Source organism: Mytilus trossulus, chromosome 6, assembly GCF_036588685.1.
Source record: "Mytilus trossulus isolate FHL-02 chromosome 6, PNRI_Mtr1.1.1.hap1, whole genome shotgun sequence".
Classification (NCBI taxonomy): domain Eukaryota; kingdom Metazoa; phylum Mollusca; class Bivalvia; order Mytilida; family Mytilidae; genus Mytilus; species Mytilus trossulus.
Genome location: NC_086378.1, coordinates 88505652 through 88532085, shown reverse-complemented (window position 1 = coordinate 88532085; position 26434 = coordinate 88505652). Strand labels below are relative to the sequence as shown.

At 31.1% G+C, this 26434-nt stretch overlaps 1 protein-coding gene across 1 annotated transcript; it reads left to right on the top strand.

The window, feature by feature from the left end:
* The first annotated feature begins 1290 nt into the window (after window positions 1-1290).
* LOC134722161 (tetraspanin-1-like) lies at window positions 1291-22262 on the top strand. Its single transcript, XM_063585727.1, has 7 exons — window positions 1291-1464; window positions 1865-2092; window positions 15142-15216; window positions 17175-17282; window positions 19773-19949; window positions 20355-20438; window positions 20975-22262. Exons 1-7 carry the CDS (start codon window positions 1393-1395, stop codon window positions 21035-21037), a joined length of 807 nt encoding a protein of 268 aa, XP_063441797.1. The 5' UTR covers window positions 1291-1392; the 3' UTR covers window positions 21038-22262.
* Window positions 22263-26434: the final 4172 nt, after the last annotated feature.

Here is a 26434-nt window from a genome sequence, read left to right as displayed (position 1 = left end):
AACAGTCGAAGGGCATACGAATATGATATTTATATGCAATTAAACCAAAACATTTAAAGCAGCATGAGTTTATGGTAACAACGTCAGAACAATGCATAGAAAACAAACGGAAAAACTGATATAACTTCTGCACTTCATTCAAAATGTACTTCTGCCAACGCTTTTACATCCGAAGAAATTTAAAAAAAGCATTTAATACTGAGATAAAGATTACACAAAATTTGAAGCAAATTTATAATATAGTATAAGTTCACACAGATAAACTGAAACGTAAAAAAAAATCATATCATACAAAAAGAAATACAAAATAAGCACACTTTGGGAAAAGCATCGTAAAAGATTTCATTATCATCATAAGAGTAAAATTGTAGTGTTAAACACTTTTTTAGGAAAAAAACCCAACAACATTGGATATAGAAAGTATAATATACTCATTTAGGTTTGACAAAAATGTAAACAAACCAGGCATTACTATAATTGAAGCTTTATTTTGTGAGCGCTGAATGCGTCTTTTTGATGCCAGTCTTGCTATATGTTGTATTGCATCATGTAACAATCTTTCAATAAAATAAACTTATCATAGATACCAGGATTTTGTAATCAGTCCAAACCTGTTTGTGGCTTTCTTATTTTTCAGGTATTTTAACTATTCATCTCACTTTCATAATTAGTTTTTGAAGACTAACTTTTAATATTACTCAGATATACTGTTGCTCCGAAGCTATGAATTATTGTTGGCCCTTTTCACTTCGCTAGGATTAAAGTTATCCCAAGTTATCACAAAATGACGACTACCTTTCATTCACAAGAATATAAAAAAAAAAAAGAAAACAGGATAAGTTTAGAAGGAAACAGGAAATATGCACATTTTTAAAAAGAACATTTTTTTAACATTTAATGTTACAATATGATTGTTAAATAAATGACACAAAAATGGAAAGATCAATTTTAAAATGTCAGTCAGAAATAGCTTGTCAATTCTTTTCAATTAGTTTGACACATCCTAATATAAGAGTAGGTTAGTGTCATAGTTTTGTTAGCGCTGCTGGATCTTTCTTATAATTTATTTACCGTATGGAATATTGTTTGTTTTATACGTCATGCTTCACTCTAAGAATAAAACGAATTCTTTTTTAAAACTATTACACCATTGTACAATAACATTCTATGACGCAATAGACAGCATACCAAACAGAACATAGATTTTAACATAATACTGACAATTTAATCAATATCTAAATTAAAGAATATATTCCTCTCAGCCATTTAAAATTGAACATATTTCCAATTCCACGGATAAAATCCATCCAACTGAACGTGTTAATCGATTACTGAGAGTCAATTTCACTGTAGCTGTTTAAAGATCTACGATGGAAGGATACCACTAAATTAATGCAAATGGGAAAATGCAGCATCGAAACGATATCAAAAATTATTCTCATTACAATCAACGTCATATTTATTGTAAGTCTTCTTATTTATATTTTTTAACTATTGGTAAGATTCCTAGAATTGTTTAAATTTTCATTTTAAAAAATTGTTCAAAAGTTTACTTAAGTTGAAAAAAAACTGCATACAGCAACATTAAGCCGTTTTTTAAAGTGCAAAAGGCAACAAGAAATTAAATAAAAAATCAAACAACGTGCATTTGTTAAACTTTTTTAATAACTTGCAACTGACATAAAAACTTTTCATTTAATCGCGACAAAAGCAAAGAAAACTTACTTTATTATTTGTTTAAATAAATAACTGTAATTTTTTTATTATTTAATTTCAACTATGTAGATTTTGGGGAAGAATCAAGGTATTTGAAGAACAAAATGTAAATAAATTCACTAATTTAAATGTTATCTTTTGTTTACAGGCTATAGGATTTGTTATAGCAGCATTCGGGATTGTAGTTGCCTCCGGAAGTAACATATTTGGAGGCTATATTGAACCTTTATTTCGAGATGCAGGTGGAAGTGAATCTGTTGGTTCCTTTTTTCTCTATGTAGCAATATCTGCTGCCGTTTTAGGCAGCTTTATTCTAGTTATAGCGTCAGTTGGAGCTTGTGGTGCCTGCTGCAATAAGAAATGCTTGCTGTATTCGGTAAGTTTTTATGTTGCACTTTTATCTATCTCAGTATGTAGTGTTTTGCAATCCAAATTGTGTCTAACTGACTGCTGTTGCTTGGTGTGTATAAAATATAATTATTTGTCGTAAATTAAAATATGAAGTATATTTTTAAGATAAAAATACTTACAAACACAGACACAAACACCTAAGTAACATTAAATATCTTATAGTCATGTTTTGCCTTATAGAATTTAATGGAAAGAAAAAATCATAAATCGCTCGTGTGGGAATTGCTTAAATTGTTTTCACAAATCCCAGAAAGACTATTTAGTACCGATCTGAAATCTATAATGCTGTAATATGTCTACTATCCTTTATTCTGTTATTTTATGTTAAAACTTCCGACAACCTTATCCAGGACAGAATGATTTAAGGCCTCACTGTGCGGATTTCATTGCATAGCACTATCGTCGATTTTAGACGATAGTACTATGCAATGTTATATTTAACAGTGTCATTAAAACGAGAGGTTTGGCATTCTCCAAAACCAGGTTCAATCCACCAGTTTGTTCTTTAAATGTCCTGTACCAAGTCAGGAAAAAAGCCATGTTGTGTTTCTGTTGTGTCGTAGTTTTTCTCTTATATTTGATGCGTTTCCCTCAGTTTTAGTTTGTAACCCGGATTTGTTTTTTTTCCTTAATCAATTGATGAATTTCGAACAGCGGTTTACTACTGTTGCCTTTGTTTAGAGTAATCAGTTGTTTTAGTAAATCTAATTCGAACTTACTTTGAGTAACTGTGAGTTAAAAAAAATATATAAAAAAAAAAACCATGTAATATGACCTAGTGACTTGGATAAGAGCAGCTACTTTTTAATACGGTATTATGTCATCTGTATTTCTTATATAATCGATATTGAAGAGATATAAAGTGCATATTCTGAAAAACTTTTATCGTCTGAAATCTTGTCAGAGGAAATACCTTCAAGGTGTCATATTTCATTGATAATTCGGTCTATGTTGGGTTTTTTTCCTAGATTCGGTGCTATTTAAATTTAAATTGACATATTGTTAAAACAACTGTTTAGTGTTGAAGACCGTATGTTATCATCAAAGTGTCATATGGTATTTTGTTTTAATGGTTTGCTGCCTCGTCCGTACCCCAACTTGTCCGAGGGCTTTTATTTATATTAGACAGGATTGTATAGGAGTTGATGTTTTTTACTTTTTCCTTTATAGTTTTTGTTTTGTTTCTGTATTGTTAGTTTGATTTTGACTTGTGAACTTACATATCCTCTTGGTACATCTTTCGTATTTCTGTCATAATTCTTTAATATACCATAAATTTAATGACATTTGCAAACGTGGGCTGTCAAAATTATACTTTTAATTGACAAATAAGCGTTGGACAAGGATTACAATTATTTATGAAGTTTCAGGAGGAAATTAAATATTCAACAATATATAACTTAAACTTTAGATATTAAGGAAATCACCAAACAACAACAAACAAAGTTAAAATAGATCATAATAGACATATAAAGACATAATTCGTTTCCATATGTCATGGGTTCCGAATTTAAACAAAGTTTAGACACTCTTCCATACTCGTGACTTTGCCGGTTTTTGTTTTGTTTTGTAAAAGGCATTGTCTGTCTCCCCTTCAATGTGATGTTTTCCGATTTTTGTTACCCCTATGTGTCATCAAATGTATTCAAAATAATTAATTTACTGTGTTTTAAAAAGACTGTATAAAAAAAATCAGACTTCACGTATTGTATGGCTGGAAGTTGTCCTTCTAAAAGGAGAGAAATCTACGTTTTAGATTTAAATAACTTGATATTTGAATGGCATATTTTTGTATCTTGTACCTTCGATAACTATTTACACAACTGGGTCGATGCTGGCATCACCACCCCAGTATTCAGCACTTCAATCATGACATGAATATCAATTATATTGTCATTTGTACAAATTAAGTGTTTGCAAATGTACGAATTATTCGAAATATTTATGACTTTCTTATCCCAGGAATGGAGTACCTTAATAACATTAACGGTACCAATTTTCTTGCACCAGATGCGCATTTCGACAAAACATGTCTTCAGTGATGCTCGTGGCCAAAATATTTGAAATACAAAGCTTATATAAAAGATGAAGAGCTATAGTCCAAAAGGCCCAAAAAGTATAGCCAAATTCCGTGAAAGGAATCAGAGCTTTGCATGAGGGAGATACATTCCTTAATTTATAATAATTTCCTTTATTTCGTAACAGCTAATTTTAGTAACACAAAAAATCCGTATTTTCATGCCAGTACCGAAGTACTGGCCACTGGGCTGTTGATACCCTCGGGCACTAATAGTCCACCAGCAGAGGCATCGATCTAGTGGTAGTAATAACATTAACAGTACCAATTGTCTTGCACCAGATGCGCATTTCGACAAAACACGTCTCTTCAGTGATGCTCTTGGCTTAAATATTTGAAATCCAAAGCTTATATAAAAGATGAAGAGCTATAGTCTATTGCACAAATTTTTGGAATTTTAGGTCTTCAATGTTCTTAAACTTTATAATTGTTTTGCTGTCTAACTTTTTTTTATCGGTGCGTCAATGATGAGTGTTATGAAGACGAAACGAGCGTCCGGCATATGAACTTATATGTCTGGTACTTTTGATAACTATTTACACCAATTGATCGAGGCCACTTGGACGTTTCGTTCCAGAAGGTATCACTAGCCCGAGTAGTCAGCACTTTTACAATTACATGATAATTTTTATAACTTAAATGTTTGCGTACTAAATTATAATCCTGGTAATTTTGATAACTATTTACACCACTAGGTCGATGCCACTACTGGTGGACGTTTCGGTCGAGTGTATCACCAGCCCAGTAGTCAGCACTTCGGTGTTGACATGAATATCAATAATGTGGTCATTTTTATTAATTTCCTGTTTACAAAACTTTAAATTTTTCGTAAAACTAAGGATTTTCTTATCCCAGGCATATATATCCTTAGCCGTATTTTGCAAAACTTTTTGGAATTTTTTTTATCCTCAATGCTCTTCAACTTTGTACTTGTTTGGCTGTATAAATATTTTGATATGAGCGTCACTGGTGAGTCTTATGTAGACGAAACGCGCGTCTAGCGTACTTAATTATATTTCTGGTACCTTTGATAACTATTTAGGTAGCAAAACATAGTAAGGAGTTTGGTTTCGCACTTTGGCCAGAATTAATGCAATGTTTACAAACACTTTTTTTACACGAAATTTTTGACGCAATTTTACAAAACAAAATGAGATGAAAAACATATAATTTTTATTGGATTTTTTGATAGATATATGAAAACAGTTTTAGAAAAGGTATTTCTTCAAAAGATTAAAATTCTTCTGGTCAAATGTTGGGGAAATATATAACACCCTTATCTGTATTTGGCATAACTTTTAGGAATTTTGATCGTCAATGCTCTTCAGTTTCGGACATTATTTGGCCTTTTAAACTTTTTTTGGATTCGAGCGTCATTGATCAGTCTTATGCGTCTGGCGTATATACAAATTTTTGTCCTGATATCTATGATGAGTTTATTTACCCTCCCTTTTTGCAATATTTTATAACAAATAAATGCAGATTGTTGCCAAGAAGACATTAAAAAGAAATGATATCGTACCATTTTAACTACTGGATATAAAATCTATCGAAGAGTCTGATAACATATATATGCACATATATGACATAATCAGTAAGCTTAAAGTCAAATAAGCAATGAAAAGCGGATGCTACAATTTATGAGGGTAATTTTTTTGTGCTTCTTCGTTACATTTGTTGTTTTTATAGTGATTAAGAGGATAACGCAATGTTGACTGTTGTACCCCTATTTTTGACATTTTTACCTAATGCGTCTGTTTGTTTTGTTCACGTATCGTTGACAATGTAATTAAATTTGATGTGGCTGTCATATAAGTGAGAGGTTTAGCTAGCTCTTTAAAACCAGGTTCAATCCACCATTTTCTCCATAAGAAAATGACTGTACCAAGTCAGGAATATGACAGTTGTTATCCATTCGTTTGATATGTTTGAAAATTTGATTTTGCCATTTGATTTAGGAATTTCCTTTTTGAATTTTCCCCGGAGTTCAGTTTTTTTGTGTTTTTACTTTTCGATATTTTTCCACTGGGTCGAGGACACTCCTGGTGGACGTTTCGTCCCCGAGGGTATATCCAGCCCAGAAGTCAGCACTTCGGAGTAGACATGAATATCAATTATATGGTCATTTTTTTAAATTAACGATTTGCAAAAGTAATTTTCGAAATATTAAGGATTTTCTTATCCCAGACACAGATTACTTTAGCCGTATTTGCCACAACTTTTTTGGAATTTTGATTCTTAAATGCTCAACAACTTTAAACCTGTTTAGCTTTCTAACTATTTTGATTGGAGAGTCCCTGATGAGTCATATGTAGACGAAACGCGCGTCTGTCGTATCAAATCATAAGCCTGGTACCTTTGATACATATTGTACCATATCAACTAATATATAGCTTACAAGCTAATAAAGCTCATGTCTGGGACAAACACAGGCGCTTTATGACGACAGTTGAAAATTTTATAACTAATTTCCTGTTTATTCTTGTGCAACATCTTTAAATAACCTAGATTGGAGATCTTAATTTGAAAAGCGTATGCGTGATGCATGTGTCTTGATTTGATTAGTGTAAATGCAGGTTTTAGTGTTGAAATGTTGGAAAATGTTGTCATTTTCCCCTTATATCGCGACTACGGGGAAGCAGATTGGGAAGGTTTGGAAGGAAACAAGATTTAGAAAATCTCATAAACATTTGACACATTCAAAGATATGCAGATATCTTTATGACATTTCATGAATATGGATTTTTTGGGGCAAAATTCGATATTGACCTTTCGAAACATATGCCTCTTAACTGGTTTTATTTAGCTTTTCTGATTATACCCAATTTGTGTTTGAATTCAGTTACAAATTTCACCATAGAAATCAGTAGCATTTGGCAGTTATCCTACTGATCGAAAATCCTTGATCCGATACCAATAAAATTTTAATATAAACTTTTTGGAGATATATTTAAAATAGATTTTCCATAATAATGTAGATACATGATCTTTGTTCCTAAGCATTGTATTTGATTAAAATGTAATTATATAGACTTTATAAAATTGGTTTGTTGACAAGTGAGATATTTGATCTTCAAGAGACGGGAAACAGTTTAACATGAATAAATTTTTAATGACAAATTATTGATAATCAATACATGTTGATATGATTTTCTTTTGAAATATCAGGAAATTTCCTTTAGTCTATTGATCAATCTAAACTCAGTATCAAGCCAATTATAAATTAAATGTATGTTGCAATATATGAAAAAAAAATCTAGTACGACTGCCAATAATACCAGTTCAAACGGTGACCAAATGAGGTATATGTAAGCAATTAACGGTCAACATAAAACTATCACGAACAAAAAGAAGGAAAAAGAAAATACAAACAACAGTCCACCAAAGAGTAAATAGAACACTAAATAAACTCATCAAAGATACCAGGACTAAATTTTGTATATACGCCAGACGCGCGTTTCGTCTACAAAAGACTCATCAGTGACGGTCGAATCCAAAAAAGTTTTTAAAAAAATGCCAAATAAAGTACGAAGTTGAAGAGCATTGAGACCCAATATTCCTAAAAGTTTTGCCAAATACATGTAATCTATGTCTGAGGTAGAAAAGCCTTAGTATTTCGAAAAATTCAAAAACTTTGTAAACAGTAAATTTATAGCATGAATCCAACCAACAAACCGGGGATGTACTTGGTGCTTTGGATTAGTAAGAATTTCTTGCTCAAATAGGTTTACCCGCCATGTTAGTATTGTTAAATACAGCAATTAAGCATCTCAAAATCAACTCTATTTATATATTTTTTTTAAATATGTCTATTGGTTAATTATGTCATTGGGATGGGGTCTCATTGACGTATCCGCCAGATCTCCTATTACTTATATACTACGTATACTGATGAAAAACTTATTCAAATCTTTAAATCGATTTCCGCATATGTAACAGAGTATAAAATAAAATTTGGTAAGCTTAGTTTGGGTCATTATAAAAGACTTCCAAAACACGTAGAGCAGCAACAATGCCAAGCATTTTATGCGATTTAAGTAAAACATAATGAACTGTTGAAAAGATTGTGTTTTGAAGAACATTGGAACAGGTAAAACATTATGATTAAGAGGTAGAATGATTTTTATTTTTATTTGGCTATAAAGCATGTGTGAGTGTGTTCTTTTAAATCAATTTGCCTTTTTCTGCACAAATTTCCATTATACATCTAAAACTAACTGCATTTAGAATAAATACAAGGGAAGTTGTACTTTAATTACAGTATTCGCACGTAAAAATAGCTGTTTTATGAATAATTCAAAAGCAATTGACAAACAGCTGAGTATTTAAACATTAATTGTAAATATTGACTGAATGACTAGCAATGTTAACTTGATTAAATTTGCAGAATTTACTTTTTAAGAAAATTTCAAACAAAATAAATCATGATAAAAACGAAACATTCGTGGAGGGGATACTACTACTAGTATATCGGACTATATCTCGATCAACATGTACTGTCTTAATGAAGTACACATTCATATCATGCATATACACATATTTTTTATGAGCTTGCTATTAGTGTTTCATGCATATCAAAATATACTGGAGTAGAACATACAAGAATACAACGTATTCTTATGGCAGATTTGCTTAAAATAGCTTTGAGAAATTGTCAGTCATTTTCATATTTATATCTTCTATGTTAATCAGCATTAGACCAACGAACAGTACAAATATTTGTAACGAACGGTACTAAAGAAAAAAAAGTATGAAATGATATGTTAAAGTCCTTACGGTTGACTATAATTGTTTACATCCACCTGAACTTTGGTGGTTAATTTTCTCATTGGGAATCATACCCCATCTCCTTATTTTTTATATATACTGAGCCAAAAAAGTTTAGCAACAAAAATGTGAAATTTTATTTTATAACAAAATCATAACAAAATTTAATTTTAATTTTAAAAGAATGGATTTATGATATGTTATAAGCAACATGAATGTTTATCATTCACATTAATTAGGATTTTCTTTGTATGGAGCGCGGGAACGTCAAAATGCGTAAATGAGTATAGTGTTTCTCAAAATCAATTTCTCAATCATGCTCTAAGTGCACCAATGAAGGATTGGCAGGCACAACAGCAGCTTCCCTTAGTCAATGCACTATTTTTTTTAGCCGAAAAAATCTTGTCACGTGTTGACGTAAAGCGATGAAAGCACTCCTCCCATGACGATAGGTTTTTTTTGTCTACGAGATATCAACTTATTCTGTGCAGTTGTAATTTGTCGATATCTGTTTGTTAGTCTCTAAACTGTTGCCTTGTGCACATTAAATCAAGTCATGATGTCAGCAACCCTCATTCCGGCATCAACCATTTCAAGACCTTTCTGACTGTCATTTTCGGGGAGGCCTGGTTGACACCCAGACAAAAGAATGAATCGCACAATGACATAACTTAAGTTGATTCAAGCTTTAATTTCTTACGTAAAGGTGTAGGCAATGTGAAACACCAAGGCGTCAAATAAAAGCAATTGTTTGTGCGGGCTTTTCTGTTGAAGATATACACACTGATGAAAATGCATCGATACGTGATGTACCTTGGATATAGACCCAAATTATTGAGAGAAAACGGAATTGAATTTATTGGCAACAATTTCTATTTCTTTACGGAATGTATTGGCATATTACCTCAGACTTATACTTACGAGTATTAATATATTATCAATCCTTAATATGTACAACACCGTTTGATAATTATATTACATTATCAATAAATTCGAGTATGCTTATATATTTGACCATATATTAATGACGTAGGCCACCAAACGAGATTGAACAAGAAACAGTCAAACATTTTGTATAATCATTTTATAAAATTTACTTTTTGCAAAAGTATGAATTATTCTAACTAATAGGGATGTTCTGGTACCTAACAGAAAACCCTGGCCGTTTTTGGCACAACTTTTCCACGATGCTGTTCAACTTTGTACTTGTTTCGGCTTTCAAACTTCTGTATCTGGGCGTCACTAGTAAGTCTTGTGTGGACAAAATGCACTTCTGGCTTATTAAAATTTTAAACTTGTTGCCTTGTTAGCTATTATTCGTGTGTTTCTTTGTCAATTGTGTTCTCCTATTCATTTATATTGTAGTCCTGTAATGTTGTGTTGTCATTTTAATGTTATATTTCACATGGCCATAAAAAAGGGAGGTTTTGCATTCCACAAAACCAGGTTCAACCCACCATTTGTTCCTTTAAAAATGTCCTGTACAAAGTCAGGAATATGGCCATTGTTATATTATAGTTAGTTTCTGTGTGCGTTACATTTTAACGTTATGTTTCCGTTGTGTCGTTTGTTTTCTCTTATTTTTAAGAGTGAATTCACATTACTATAAGACGTGTCTTAGAACTTATCTATCCCAAATTCATATATTTGGTTTTGATGTTATATTTTTTATCTCATAGGATTTTGTCTAATGCTTAGTCTGTGTGTGTTACATTTTATTGTTGTGTCGTTGTTCCCCTTTATATTTAATGCGTTTCTCTCAGTTTAAGTTTGTGTCCATGGATTTATGAGTTTTGAACAGTGGTATACTACTGTTGCCTTTATTTATTGTAAATATAATATTCTTGTTGGTTCCACTGGCATATTAGGATATAGTTACTGTTTGTTATGAACAATGTAATTGTTCGACTTGTTTCGGAACTACTGAAGTCTGATACGTATCTAAATGTTTCTGTTAATGTTGTTTGATGATTCGGATGATAAATGCATAGAAATTTTGTAGTAAAATTCTTTTGTAAATCAAGATACTAATGTCTTTTTTACACGAGCTCTGACAAATAAAAACAATTAGATCGAATGATCGAAATATTCAAACAGCTCAAGAACAAAAGTGGAAAATCAAATATTATAAAGGAACAAATGTTTGAAATGTCAATTCACTGTACAAAAGTTTTAAATGAATGATTGCTTCCGTTCCCATAACAAGAGTAAAAGAAATATGATTCGACGACAAATAAAAAATGGCCATAAAAATGTTATCTATGTTTTATAATGTTTTAAACAATACTAAACTGGCAAATAGATAAGTCATTCAAGCATTCCCGTTTAGTATAATTACGTTTATATCTAATGTGGATGTACCGATTTCGTTAACATGAGTCCACTAAATTCAATGATCACTGATATATTTGCTGATTTTACAATCCATTATATAAAAAACTCCATATTGTGTAACATCAGTAGATCCATTAGATTATAAAGTAAGTTCAACATGTACTGGCCATTGGTTAGAAATGCCAACCTAAATTTCTCTTTATCTAAATCTCTCTCTCTAAATATTTCCGTACGCTTTTAAAGTGAGAGGGTTAGCGCTATAGAACCAGGTTTAATCCACCATTTTCTACATTTGAAAATGCCTGTAACAAGTCAGGAATATGACAGTTCTTGTCCATTCGTTTTTGATGCGTTTTGTTTTTTTTATTTTGCCATGTGATTATGGACTTTCCAAATTGATTTTCCTCTGAGTTCAGTATTTTTGTGATTTTACATTTTAATAAGAAAGTTTACACAGAATCAAAAGCTTTTCGACTTAATATATGAAAGAGTTTGGATTTTATCATTTTTTATTCATTATTTTTGTGTAACAAAGACACTGTACATTATTAGTTTTATTTTCGAACATATTGTTGAGTGATGCATTTATAGAAGGAGACGTTTAGACTGTCGAAACTATAGGTTTCGTTACTTTTGAAGTACGTACAATTCTCCCAGGTTTTGTCTATTACCGTGATTTGCATCTTATCAACCCTTTTATGTGGTTTTAACATTGATACATAGAGGCCTCAGTTAAAAAAACTGCAGTTTTGACATATTTTAGCAATTTTATACCAAAAAGGTATAAGAAGGATATTCTTAACCAAAATAAAACTCTGTGTACTTCAGAGCTATATACTGTTCTATGCATAGGTTTTAGTATGAAACATTCTCCAAAGAAATTAACTAAATTTCTTTATGTTATTGGTGATACTAGTGACTTCCAAACAAGGCTTTTAAAAAAATCTGTTTACCTCTTTCTTCATTTCGGTTAACGGCGTGTTTTCTAAGTATTTCAATAGGGGTGTTAGCCAATTGTGGATTCTTATTTAAAAGAAATCAAGATGTATTGTACTTTTCATAAGTCTGAAGACCTTTATCAAGTAGTACCGCGATATGTCTACACTTTTCTACCTCAGGCATAGATTACCTTAGCTGTATTTGGCAAAACTTTAAGGAATTTTGGTCTAATGCTCTTCAACTTCGTACTTTTTTTGGTCTGTTTAACTTTTTTGGATTCGAGCGTCACTGATGAGTCTTTTGTAGACGAAACGCGTCTGGCGTATATACTAAATTTAGTCCTGGTATCTATGATGAGTTTATTTACGCATGCAATTATTTGATAAGTTAAAAGATTATCTTTCATTTTATTTGGAAAAAAGGAAAGCAAAGGATTACAAATTTAGAACGGAATTTCCTTATCAAATGTCAAATTCGTTTTATTCACCATTTCCTGCATTAGAAAATACCTATACCAAGTCAGGAATATAAAAGTTGGTGTACGTTCTTTTAATGTGTTTGAACGTTTGATTTAGCCATTTGATTGGGGACTTTCCAGTTTAAATTCCATCCCCCCGGAGTTGGGATTTTGCCATTTGATTAGGGACTCTCCGTTTTGAATTTTCCTCGGAGTTCAGTATTTTTTGTTATTTTACATTTTATCACACGAATGAATAACAACTGACTTCATGTAAAAAGAGAGAATAACTAAGTGTTTATGGTTATCAAAGACCAATTAAACATATCAGCTGGTTTGTTAACTTTTCTGTACGTCATTCGTTCTAGAACAGAAATTGTGTTATTGTTTTGGTCCATTAGATTTATGAGACTAAACATTATTTTTAAACTTGTCGACAAATATTCAAAAGAAAAGCAATAATTAAAATGTTTATAGCATTGACATATCGATACTGTTAATAGAGATCTATACGTGAAAAAAAGATAAAAACTCAGCAAGAATGACCATCAGTTCATTAAAAAATATATTGTTTATTTTTTTCTAATAACGAGAGTTAATAACACCACGATCATCACATAATAAAATGCACTTAACCGTATTGAATGAAGTCAATGTCATATCGACAATGACGTAATACGGATTAAAAGCAACTTAAAATGCATCTTGTTTATCTGTACACGGTTGTTTATCAGATCATATATACAAGCAGCAACAAAATAATCTACTTTTAACAGCCAGGCTGACAGTTTTCAGATCATATTATCCTTCTAAGTCTTAAAGTATAATCACAATGCTAATACCTCATTAAGATGCAAATGGCGATATATTACTTTTGCAGCTAGTTAAAATTTCAATACACGCAACAATTAATTATGTTATTGCTCCAACGAGTCTAAACCGCAGTAACAATCAACTTGATAGAATATCAGGATTGAAATCCTTTTAAACAATAAATATAGGATTGGTGCTTATTTTAAATCCTGCAATAGTATCCGCCTGCTTATGAGACTAATGAATAGTGATAATATGGGTAACATCTAATTCATTTTCATAGGTTCAACATCCTGCCACAATATTGTAAAGATGTATCTCGAAATTGGCCTTGTACTTAAAATGACTTTCATCTTAATTCCAAGGGTAACTTTATTTCCATATTGCAGCAATTAGTCGATTGCTTGTACATATCTCCAACCAATTTGACCATGGAACACGGTTTGTTAACGTCAAAAGTGAAATCATATTTCGTGACGGCGAGTACTCGTGAAGATATCAGGGATTGGTTTGCTGTATCTAAATATCTGTTTTTCAGTGGACAATGCAATTAAGTTTCTTTTTAATTTTCTCTCGTTCATGAATTATCATTGTGCAAACGACTTTTCACCAAATGATAAAAGAGGGACGAAAGATACCAAAGGGACAGTCAAACCCATAAATCTCAAATAAACTGACAACGCCATGGCTAAAAATAAAAAAGACAAACAGACAAACAATAGTACACATGACACAACATAGAAAACTAAAGAATAAACAACACGAACCCCACCAAAAACTAGGGGTGGTTTCAGGTGCTCCGGAAGGGTAAGCAGATCCTGCTCCATATGTGGCACCCGTCGTGTTGCTTATGTCATTTTAAATCCGGTAAATAATCTAATTCTAAATGAGATAACTTGACATTAGTATTCTGACGGGTGTTTTAGGTGGAACAGAAATTTTTAAATGTCATAGGCACCAATGTTTAGAATTTTTAAAAAAACTAAGGATTTTCTTATCCCAGGCATAGATTACATTAGCCGTATTTGGCATAACTTTTTGGAATTTCGATCCTCAATGCTCTTCAACTTTGTACTTGTTTGGCTTTATAAATATTTTGAAATGAGCGTCACTGATGAGTCTTATATAGACGAAACGCGCGTCTGGCGTACTAAATTATAATCCTGGTACCTTTGATAACTATTCAGTTCTTCTTGCTAATTTGTTTGTTATATTTTGTTTACTCTAACTCGTTCTTTCAGTAAAAAAAGAACGGACAACAATGTTTTGTTCTGATCAAATAGCAAATTAACACGATATTCGTTTTGAATACTAAACTTAAAATAGCGTCAACATTGATCAACGGTTATTTCAGTACATGAATCCATCATGTTTTACCACAATAGCATTTTAAGACATGCAACTAATGATTTATGTATCTTTGAAGTGCTGTTTCGTGATATTCTGCAGACACTTCATATTTCAAATGTTGATGAAACATTATGATATTGTAATATCTTAGCACTAGGGCTGTATAGAGCTTGTAATTAAAATAAATTGTTAGAGTTCTTATAACAGCTCTTTATTTAGGTTATCACAACTATAAAAAATCATTTCATAATTCTTAACCAAACTTTTATCTTTTTAGTTTGTTGCAGCAATGGTTGCCATCTTAGTTATTGAGATAGCGTTAGTTGTTGTCTGTGTTTTGAAATGGGATTGGGTAAGTTAGATTTTAAACTTTTGTGTTTTTAACAATGTATCTTCAAAGTTTACAAATGTCCATAAAACAACAACTGATTGACGACTGAACCTTTCAGTTTGAGCTCATTTGGTGATTAGGTCATGGAAATATCGTCCTTATCTCTGTGTGAGGTTCGGATTCCTACTCTAATACATTCAATTACAATCTACAATTTTATGCTATTACAAAAAACGATTTTCTACGCTTTATACTAATATTACTACCATGCTCAATTGAAAGTGTTTTTTTTAAAAGGACTTTTCCACAATAAATGGATTCTTAGGTAAAAATTCCTTCATTTAGGTTATGAAAAACTTCCTTTGTGAAGAATCATACCGAATCCAACAACAAATACATCTAAAACATCAAAGTGTTTGACTTTTAATTTGACAACATATTTTTTGAGTTTGGTAGATCGATATCTCGATTTTGATGTTATATTTGTTATTCTCGTGGGATTTTGTCTGATGCTTGGTCCGTTTCTGTGTGTGTTACATTTTAGTGTTGTGTCGTTGTTCTCCTCTTACAAATAATGCGTTTCCTCGGTTTTAGTTTGTTATCCCGATTTTTGTTTTTTGTCCATGGATTTATGAGTTTTGAAAAGCGGTATACTACTGTTGCCTTTATTTACTTAAATTCGTTACTTACTAATAGACTCGTTTTTGTACGCATATGAATCAGAATTCATACTTTCTAAAAGAAAAACAACCAGAAAAGTTATTTAAACTCACTACTAGAAATGTTTAGAATGTCTTGTCACTCAATTACCATTTCAAATAAGAAAAACAAAGAAACAGATAAAGAATAGTACACAATACATAAAGGCAACAGTGGTAAATCGCACCAAAGACAACATAGAAAAACAAAAACTGAGCACTATTATAAAACAAAACGGGTGTTATCTAAGAAGCAGATTCTGCTCCACATATGGCAGCCGTTGAATCACTCACGTAAGTCAAATTTTGTATGAAGGCCATATTTGGGAAAAAGGGGTCTGGATAGTAGTTAAAACATTTTAATTTTAATCGTTCCCCATAAAGGAGGGGCGAACGATACAAAAATGTCAAACTCATTGATCGAAAATAAAATGACAACGCTATGGCTAAAACAGAAAAGACAAACAGACAAATAATAGTACCCAAGACACAACATATAAAAGTAACGACTAAGCAACACGGGACCCCACCAAAAACTCGGGTTGGTCTCAAGTGCTTCGAACGAGTAGGCATATCCAGCTCCACATTTGGCACCCGTCGTGTTGCTTATGTTATTACAAATCCGGTAAATAGTATAATTTGGAAGGTCACATTAGTGAATTTTCTGTTTTTATGTTTCTCAATATTGTAATTGATTTGATTTGATTTGGCCTTCTCACTGTTCGAGTGCTACTGATAGGTCTGATATAGACGTAACTCGCGCACAGTGAACAAAATTATACTACATATTCAGTGTATTGATGAGACTACTGGCGGACGTTTTGCCACTCTATGGTATCACCAGTCCAGCAGTCAGCACTTTTTTGTTGACATGCTAAACCAAGTTTAATCCACCATTTTCTACAGAAGATAATGCCTGTACAAAGTAAGGAATATGTCAGTTGTTATTCATTTGCTTGATTTAATTGAGCTTTTGATTTTGCAATCTGTTTAGGGACTTTCCGTTTAGAATGTTTCTTAAAATATTGAATTTATAGTAATCGAAATACTAAAATATTTCACACCAGACATAGAAATATGATTATATAATGTTAAGGTAGTACAGGCAACAAGAAACACTAGATTAACAGTTCAATTTCATTTAGGAGGCAAAAGAATGGGCATATTTTTACTTTAGCTCAAAAGTGTAGAACGTGTGATGCTGTATGTTTGTATGTTCTGTGGCAATTAATCAATTTTCAAACAATTTTCTAAAGCATGTATCTTTATTTCCTTATCAAGGTTGAATCTCAACTGAAAAGTGCCTTACAGATATCCATAGATGACCAATATGCTGGATCAACAGCAACAGATCCGATATCCGTGGCATGGAACTATGCATTTGTAACGGTATGTACTATCAATACTGTACATTATCAAAATTCAAGAGTTGATAAAACCCTTTTGTCATTTGAGTATTATGAGTCTATAAAATTATCACATTAACGTACCTACATTTATTTTTATTCACTTAACTGTTTTTGTACATATATTTACAAAGTTAAATGATTATTCTAATTTGAACAATTAAAAATATCTGTTTATATTTTAGACATCATTGCAATTTTTCTTGTTGGATGCACAGATGAAAATCGGATTGAATTTTTAACATCTTATTTTGTTCTGCGCTTTTCGTTCGTCTTAAAAATATGAGTTTGGTTAAAGTTTAGAACATTTACGTGACTTACAGAACAAAACAAAAGATTTTTTCATCATGCATGTTCATATGTTTCATAATGAGTGTGAAATGCGTTTACGTTCAGATCAACTGATGTACGTCATACGCGCGATTCCATGTTTATCTATTCGTTTTGCCCCTGTTTTATAAATCTTTCAAGACTTTATTGTTGGATTTAACAAAAATAATTAAATACAAAAACAAGAAAGCAATGAATGTGATTGTTAAAGATATATGCCCTTTTGTGCTTCTCTGTTAAATGTTTGAAGGCCGTACGGTTACCTATAGTTATCAAAGGTACCAGGATATAATTTAGTACGCCAAACGCGCGTGTCGTCTACATAAGACTCATCAGTGACGCTCATATCAAAATATTTATAAAGCCAAACAAGTAAAAAGTTGAAGAGCATTGAAGAACCAAAATTCCCAAAAAGTTGTGCCAAATACGGGTAAGGTAATCTATGCCTGGGATAAGAAAATCCTTAGTTTTTCGAAAAATTCAAAATTTTGTACACAGGAAATTTATAAAAATGACCACATTATTGATATTCATGTCAACACCGAAGTGTTGACTACTGGTCTGGTGATACCCTTGGGGACGAAACGTTCACCAGCAGTGGCATCGATAGTTGTTAATGTCTGTGTCATTTTGGTCTTTGTGGATAGTTGTATCATTGGCAATCCTACCACATCTTCTTTTTTATATTGTTTGTTTTTATCGTGATAAAGATTATAACACAATGTTGACTGCTGTACTCCTATTTTTGACTTTGTTACCTATTATGTCTCTTTGTTTTGTTGAAGCATCGTTGTCAATATAATAGAATCTGATGTTATAAAATGAAGATGTGGTATGATTGCAAATGAGACAACTATCCACAAAAGACCAAAATGACACAGACATTAACAACTATAGGTAACAGTACGACCTTCGACAATGAGCAAAGCCCATACCGCATAGTGACGTCATACAAGTGAGAGGTTAAGCTATCTATTAAATCAGTTTAATCTGGCATTGTCTACATAAGAAAACGCCTGTACCAAGTCAAGAATATGACTCGTTTGATGTGTTTGAGCTTTTGGTTTTGCCATTTGGTTAGAGACTTTCCGTTGTGATTTTTCCTTTGAATATCGTTAGTGATCAACTTGAGTTATTCCATTCCAAAAATATTTTAATTTACTTAAAAACCAAAAGTCTGGTAAAATATTTCCAATTTCACAAGCTGTATTTCAGATATATTTTTCCGCTCACAATATTGAAATTGTGTGTCATGAACCCATACTATTGTAAATAAAGGCAACAGTAGTATATCGCTGTTCAAAACTCATCAATCCATGGACAAAAAACAAAATTGGGGTAACAAACTGAAACCGAGGGAAATGCATTAAATATAAGGGGAGAACAACGACAGAACACTAAAATGTAACACACACAGAAAATACAGAATAAATCAATTGATGACAGATGTTTTCCATTCGATTGATGTTTTTGAGATTTTGGTTTTGCAAATTGATAAGGGGTTTTCCTTTGAGGTTGGTATTTTTATTTTCTTTACATTCTCCAACCTTTTTGTACGCATCAGAATGACACAAACATTGTCAATACAGGTATCTTTAGATGATAAATGCCAGTGTTTTGTGTTTATGGAAGAAATCACAGACTACGTTTTGCAATGGTACTTGGTGATCTTCATGATCTTTGACAGCCGTTATTTATCTTACGAGTAGTCATAAAAAATATTGCAATTTCGTGCCACAATGTAGGAAACGCTACGGAAATTAAGAGTTTTTTAATATATTATCAATACCACAGTCTGTTCAGAGTGCTAAAATAACTATGTATTCATAGGGGGAATAGATAACAGGTCACTATAAGAAAGTACTTGTTAGATTATTTTATAGACCCAATGAAGGATAGTTTTATTCGTGTGTCAATACCCGGGAGTAATACCTTATGCTGATTTTGTATACCTTGAATGATATTCCTATAGTAATTTTATTTTACAAATGATTTTGTACAGGAAATGCAATAACAAAAACACAAGTAATAAATCTACAAACTTCATAATTCCCATATATTGTGCTTCAACTTTGAAGATAATTAATATTTAGAATAATTAATCGTTCTTTTGTAATGTGAATATGTATGATGTTCTTAATAGTTTCATTGCTGCGGTGTGTATAATTCTACTGACTTGTCGTCAGCTAAGAAATGGAATTCAACAAACAAAGTACCAGACACGTGCTGTATTGTAACAGGAGATTTTCCTGATCAGAGTGGTCCTACAGATCCTTCATGTCCCACGAAACCTACAACAGGAAACTCTCATGCACACAAGGTATGGACTAGCGGGAGGAAAGACGTATGGTCATTAACAGGCCCATTTGATTACAAATCTTTTGCTGAAAGTAAAAACGATATTATGTTTGGAAATATGTGGACAAATGAGATCATATTTATTAGAGATACTAAAATGTTTTTGAATATGTTATACTTGTTGTTCAGATGTCATTTTTCGTAATTCTAGTGTATCAAAATATGGTATTAATTAAACATGTGATTTTCAAAAATCTAACTATTATGCATGAATTCAATGACAAAATACATCAGTAATGATTTCAAACTAATAAAGGTAATTATATCAAAGTTAAACATGTCAACTGTGCTTGAAGTGTTTCCAACTTTTTATGGATAAATGTAGTAATTGCATTATTTTGTATGGCATTTTATCTTTTTTATCTAGGGCTGTTATGAATCTATTCTGGACTTGATATTACAATACAACGATTATATACTAGGCATTTCAGCTGCGATTGCTACACTGCAGGTTAGTCTCATTAATATACTGATTCAGCTGTTTAATTTTATCGAAATTATCGTACTTATCTTTTCTTAAATTACATAAAAAGAAATTTAAATATTAAGTATCGTATCTTTGGGTTTAAACTCTGATTATATTCCATAGTTTTGATTGGTTAGTTGTCCTATTTTATATCGGATACTGTTATATGGCAAATTATAATAAATGAAGAAGAAAAAAAACGCCGTCTAATTCGGAATGCCAAAACATGTTTTTTGGGTTGAATGGGCTGACACGTAACACGTAAGATAATATACAAAGACACATATCATTTGCATTTAAGTACATCTACATGTATTTGCAATATAACGAAAAACAGTACAGGATAATATTTTATCTATGCTATCTCTTTTAGATATCTTGTATTTGATTAACACATTTCAGAAGAGAAATCGTATTTAATGATTGTACATTTAGAACAATTTTTTTTTATCTAACTGAACTGTTGTACCCGACCGTTGAATGTCACGTCATTTTTTTACAATTATAAATATTTATTACAGATATTTACACTTGTTGCTGCCATCGTGATAGCCAGGACAAGAAATAAAATCCGTCCCACGTGACAAAGCTGACCTGCATTACAGTTCCTTTATTCAGTGATTCTTTCAAACATATTGTAGTATGGTTTCATTAAGTTCGTTGGCTGTCGAAGTATATGACGATGTTATAGTCAAATAACTGTACATGGGAAAACTATTATGATTTATAACAAACATTTATTTAATTGACTGTTTACAAATTGACTGTTTACAAACTATTATGAAACTAAGATTGACAAACCCATTAGGCTAAGCTAAACGTAGATTGGTGTGGCTACATTTTTTTTTTGTCATACAGCTTTTCAACTGTTGCGGCTCTTATATATCATTGACTTTCAAATATTCAGCTTTGAGAGTTCTTGGTGAAATTAAATCCATTTGATTATTTATAAGATTTGCATTCTTGTTATCAGCTTAATTATGGTAATTATATCGAAACAAGAAAGATTGTACTGAAATATGAAAGAGATTACCTCAATGCTGTCATGTTAATGCGATTATATCCGATATATTATGAATGCCTTAAAAGCTATATACTATTATCAACTCTTAATGTTTTTTTCTAACTTTTTTAAAGAAATATATCTATTCTTAACAGAAATGGCTTTGTCTACTTTGATCAAACACGTTTGAGAGAAGAAAAAGCAACAACATCAATATGTTTCAATTAGATGATACGGGAATAAATGAGATCAAAACCTAGGAAGATATGCAAATAATTGTATTGAATTGATTTAGTATCAAATATGCACCGAATGAAACCGGCAATCAAAAGTAAAATGGTGATAGACGCTGCAATTTCTTCTTCCTGCTTTACAGGCTTATCAAGTACAATGTAAATTACAATGTCATTTTCCTTCTATGGTGAGGTCTGAACTGTGCGAAAAGAGTCACAATTTGTATTTCTTGTCCTGCCGTTTACACGTTCGTCAATATATCAAAAGCGGAATCTTTTTGATATTTATGCTAGTTGAACCACGTTTAAAAACAAAAAATATCATCAGTGTGTATAGTGTCAATGTTTAAATATCTAAACAAAGTTTTCTTGTTCGTTCTTGGCAAGTGACAACACTTATGAGTCAACCATCAAGGTAAATCATTTCCCAAACGGACCATAAACATTACGTCAGAGATCTTCTGTCATCCTTTCCTGACGTAAAAGCAGAAAGCATGGCATGTTTCTTGTTAATAATATATAAGCTTTAAATTTGTATTGTTCATATTTAGAATAAAATGTTACACTTGCTTATTACAATGTATTTATCAACGTGAAAGTTTCAGTTAGATAATTAATAATGCAATCACCATGATTGTTACTGGTCACGTGAGCACCTGAAAAAAGTTAAAATGTAAGAGATAAGTATTGCCATTCTACATTGTACTATTAGGAAAGTGGTACAAATTGAATAAACATTTTGGTTGTATGAAGCTTTCTTTACTGTCAATCAGTCTAAATTGTGCATCTTTGTTTTATCTACAGTAATTAAAAATTTATTTATCTACAGTAATTCAGATTGGATATCTGATAATGGTTAACCAAAATGAAAACATTTTTTCTCAGATTAAATCCGTTTTTAGTGTTTAAGGGTCTTTTTTTTAAAACATGTAAACTTTCTACTGCACCAAACTTTGAACTGATATCTAGGAACGAGAAAAAGCACAATGTCATTGTTATTTTATTTCAAATTCATTCGCGGAAAATGGAAAGTTCATGACTTGTCATTTTTGTTACAATGGATAACTGCTATTTGGTAGACACTCTCCTATGTAAGTCTTCTATATCTTACTTATATATGACACCCAATTTAAAGATCAACTCACATCCATAGTGTTCAAAGTTGTATAAAATTTCTGATTTTATATCCGAAATATAAAAAAAAAAGAATTCCCTCTGTAGATCTAATGTTCTAAATCTAAAGACACTCATATAATAATAGGATATCTAAAGTGTAATCCGGCCGACTTGTTTTGTATTTATCATTTCGCGGTGTTTTTTTAGCTCGGTCTGTGGAAAAAAATGTCATTGTTTACTCCTTCGTCATTTTGTCTCTGGTGGATATTTGTTTTATTGGCAATTATACAACATATACCGATATTTATAAATAAAATTGAGAATGAACATGGGGAATGTGTCAAAGAGACAACAACCCGACCATAGAAAAAAGAACAGCAGACGGTCAGCAACAAGTGTTCAATGAAGCGAGAAATTCCTGCACCCGGAGGCGTCCTTAAGCTTGCCCCTAAACAAATATATACTAGTTCAGTGATAATGAACGCCATCCTAATTTCCAAATTGTACACAAGAAACATATAGTGTATAACAAATTGTGATATATTCACGAACCTTACCTTAAATACGTATCCTTCAAACTTCTGGTGTTGCTATGATACACTTAATCCCAGTGTTGGGGTAGCATTTACAGATAAGTGTCATTGTAACACTACTACAACACTGAAATATGTGTTCTCTAGAGGTCGTGCTGTCTTTGCAAATGTTCGACAGCGCAAATATATCATGTCAATTTATATCATAGATATTACATCAGGACAGTTTTTACTTAACATACTATTTAGTTTTACTGATAAAAATTATCTCTACCGTAGATATACTTTGCTGTTCCGGGTTGAACATTCTGCGTACTATTAAAAAAAATGCATTGTGTAATGTCAAATAAAACAAAACCCAAATGGATGCACTTACTTTCGTCTATGGCTGTCATCTTGTTTAAAGTTTTCAAAAATTTCATGTATTTAAACTCTTCTAAATAGATTTAAAATTTCTTTTTTATATATTCAAAACTGCAATGTTATATGACATTCGAGTCGACTAGTTTGTGTATACTTAAATGTTTTTTTTTATTTACGTAAATTGATTTATTGACATTTCCTTTTTTTGTCATTTTATTTGTGCTACATATTAAAAGATGCATATTTATAACTTTAAAAATTATATGAATTCTTTATATTACAAAATGTAGTTTGAACCATACTAATGACAAAAGTATCAGAATTAGCTCATATTTCAAACTTCATTGTGTGAACACATATTTTAGCATGATTTTTCAGAATAAGACACATTTGCATTACTAAAATGAAAACATGTGATAAAAAAATGGAAAGGGAGTACGAGAGGGTACTTTATATTAAATATTTAACATAAAGGGTGATTAAAATTGTATGTGACCACGTATTTATAAGTTGATTTTAAGAATCATGAGATGTGAAATCGTGGCAAGGCAATGATAGTAGATGACTTAAAAAAGAAAGGTTCTAGAAGTTACTATAAATTCCTAGACTTTAAGTGTAATACCTAAAGAAACATCTGCTAGTTTCACCATATAGCAAATTGTATCATTCAAAAGAACTTTTATTAACCAGTGTCAATAGTATGGTGCCTTTTTATCTTTTGTTGTTATCATTATTAAAAATAAAGCACTTCGTGCACATTAAAGTGTTAACTGTAGGTTCTTAAATTGACTAATGTCCAGCTGTCCATTCAAGTTTTTTTACATGTTGTCCTTTAATGTTGTAAATAGATAATCAAAGTGATATTTCGTGCAATTTTGATTTCTTGTTATGTCACTTTTCTTCTCAAGTAAGTGTTGGTCTCGTGTTGGAGAGAAAAGTAAGGCTTAGCCAATTTTTTGTTTAAGCATTGAAAATAACTTTTACTGTTCCAATTCTTATCTGCAGTATAAAACAGTATTGAGTCAATGTTAAATGAAAAAAATACTGGTTTGGATTCGACATCAACCTTATATTGCATATTTCTTTCAATCCTTATTTCCAATTTACATCTATTCATTTATCAGATATTATCTCTCTTATAGTTTCCGATTTCGGATTTCGGATGAATTTTTTATAAGCCATTAGTTTTTATGAGCATTATTAATCAATTTACGCTAATAATTACGCTGTATGCTAACATTGCCTTGGTAAAAAAAATAAAAATTGTATGTATGCACATTGAACGACAAATTTATGTGACGTATAAATTTTTCTGACGTCAGACACTCGAATCAATGAATATGTTCGTAGATAGTAGATGTTTTTGTGTTCTGTTAAATTGTTCCTTTACGATGATGACTGATGTACCCATATTTTGACTATTTTATTTATTGTGTCTGTTTATTTAACGCATCAATGTTAATATAACGGAATTTGATGAGACTGTCATTAAAGTGAGAGGGTTACCACTATAGAACCAGGTTTAATCAACCATTTTCTACATTTAAAAATGCCTGTACCAAGTCAGGAATATGACAGTTCTTGTCCATTCGTTTTTGATGCGTTTTGTTATTTCATTTTGCCATGTGATTATGGAATTTCCGAATTGATTTTCCTCTAAGTTCAGTATTTTTGTGATTTTACTTTTAAAATACTTGCATTCGTTTTAATTGCTTCAACGTTCCTTAAAACTTAAAGATTTTTGTTCTCTTTACAAATTCACCGTACTTTTATGGTTTGAAAAAAATGACATGACATAATTTTGTCGACATATAAATCATTGAAACCTTCCTTTTTTTTTTAAATATGTCAATGCAATGATCAGTCATTAATACTGCTGGTAGTGTTGTTAGACAACACTTTCTAACCCGCAAATAAAGGATACACATATAATGTGGAATTAAATGATTGAATATAATTTCCTTGGAATTTTTGCTGCTCACATTTCTTGGGCGCTGTGAGATCACCCATTATTTGAATAGGTTTTGCATAGTTATTGTTTTTATTTATCTTAATAGGGTTTTATTATTATTATTAATAATAATAATAATAATAATAATAATAATAATAATAATAATAATAATAATAATAATAATAATAATAATAATAATAATAATAATAATAATAATAATAATAATGATATAGGGTTATTGCAAGATTATTGGGAATATTGTCCCGAGTAGAATTTTATATTGCATGAGCTTGCGAGTGCAATATATGTTCTACGAGGGACAAAATTCCCCAATATTCATGCAATTACTCTTTTATTGTATAGCAATATATTATTTGAAAGTAAACATTGGTTTAAACTAAGATTGTATTGTTAACGACGTCATGAATTTTGAAGATGTAATATGGATTTATTGAACGCTAACTTTTGGTTACTTTTTGTGGGAAATAGTCTATGGGAAATATTATATTGCAATAATAATAATAATAATAAAATAATAATAATAATAATAATAATAATAATAATAATAATAATAATAATAATAATAATAATAATAATAATTATTATTATTATTAATAATAGTATAATTAATAATAATGATAGTAACAATACATCTGATTAATATTATTATCATTATTATTTTGCTTTATCATTCATTTTAGATTCAATACGGTAAGTAAGAGTGTACTTTGTATATTTGTAGCAGATATCCTAATTATTATCAGTTTTTATATTTGTATGAT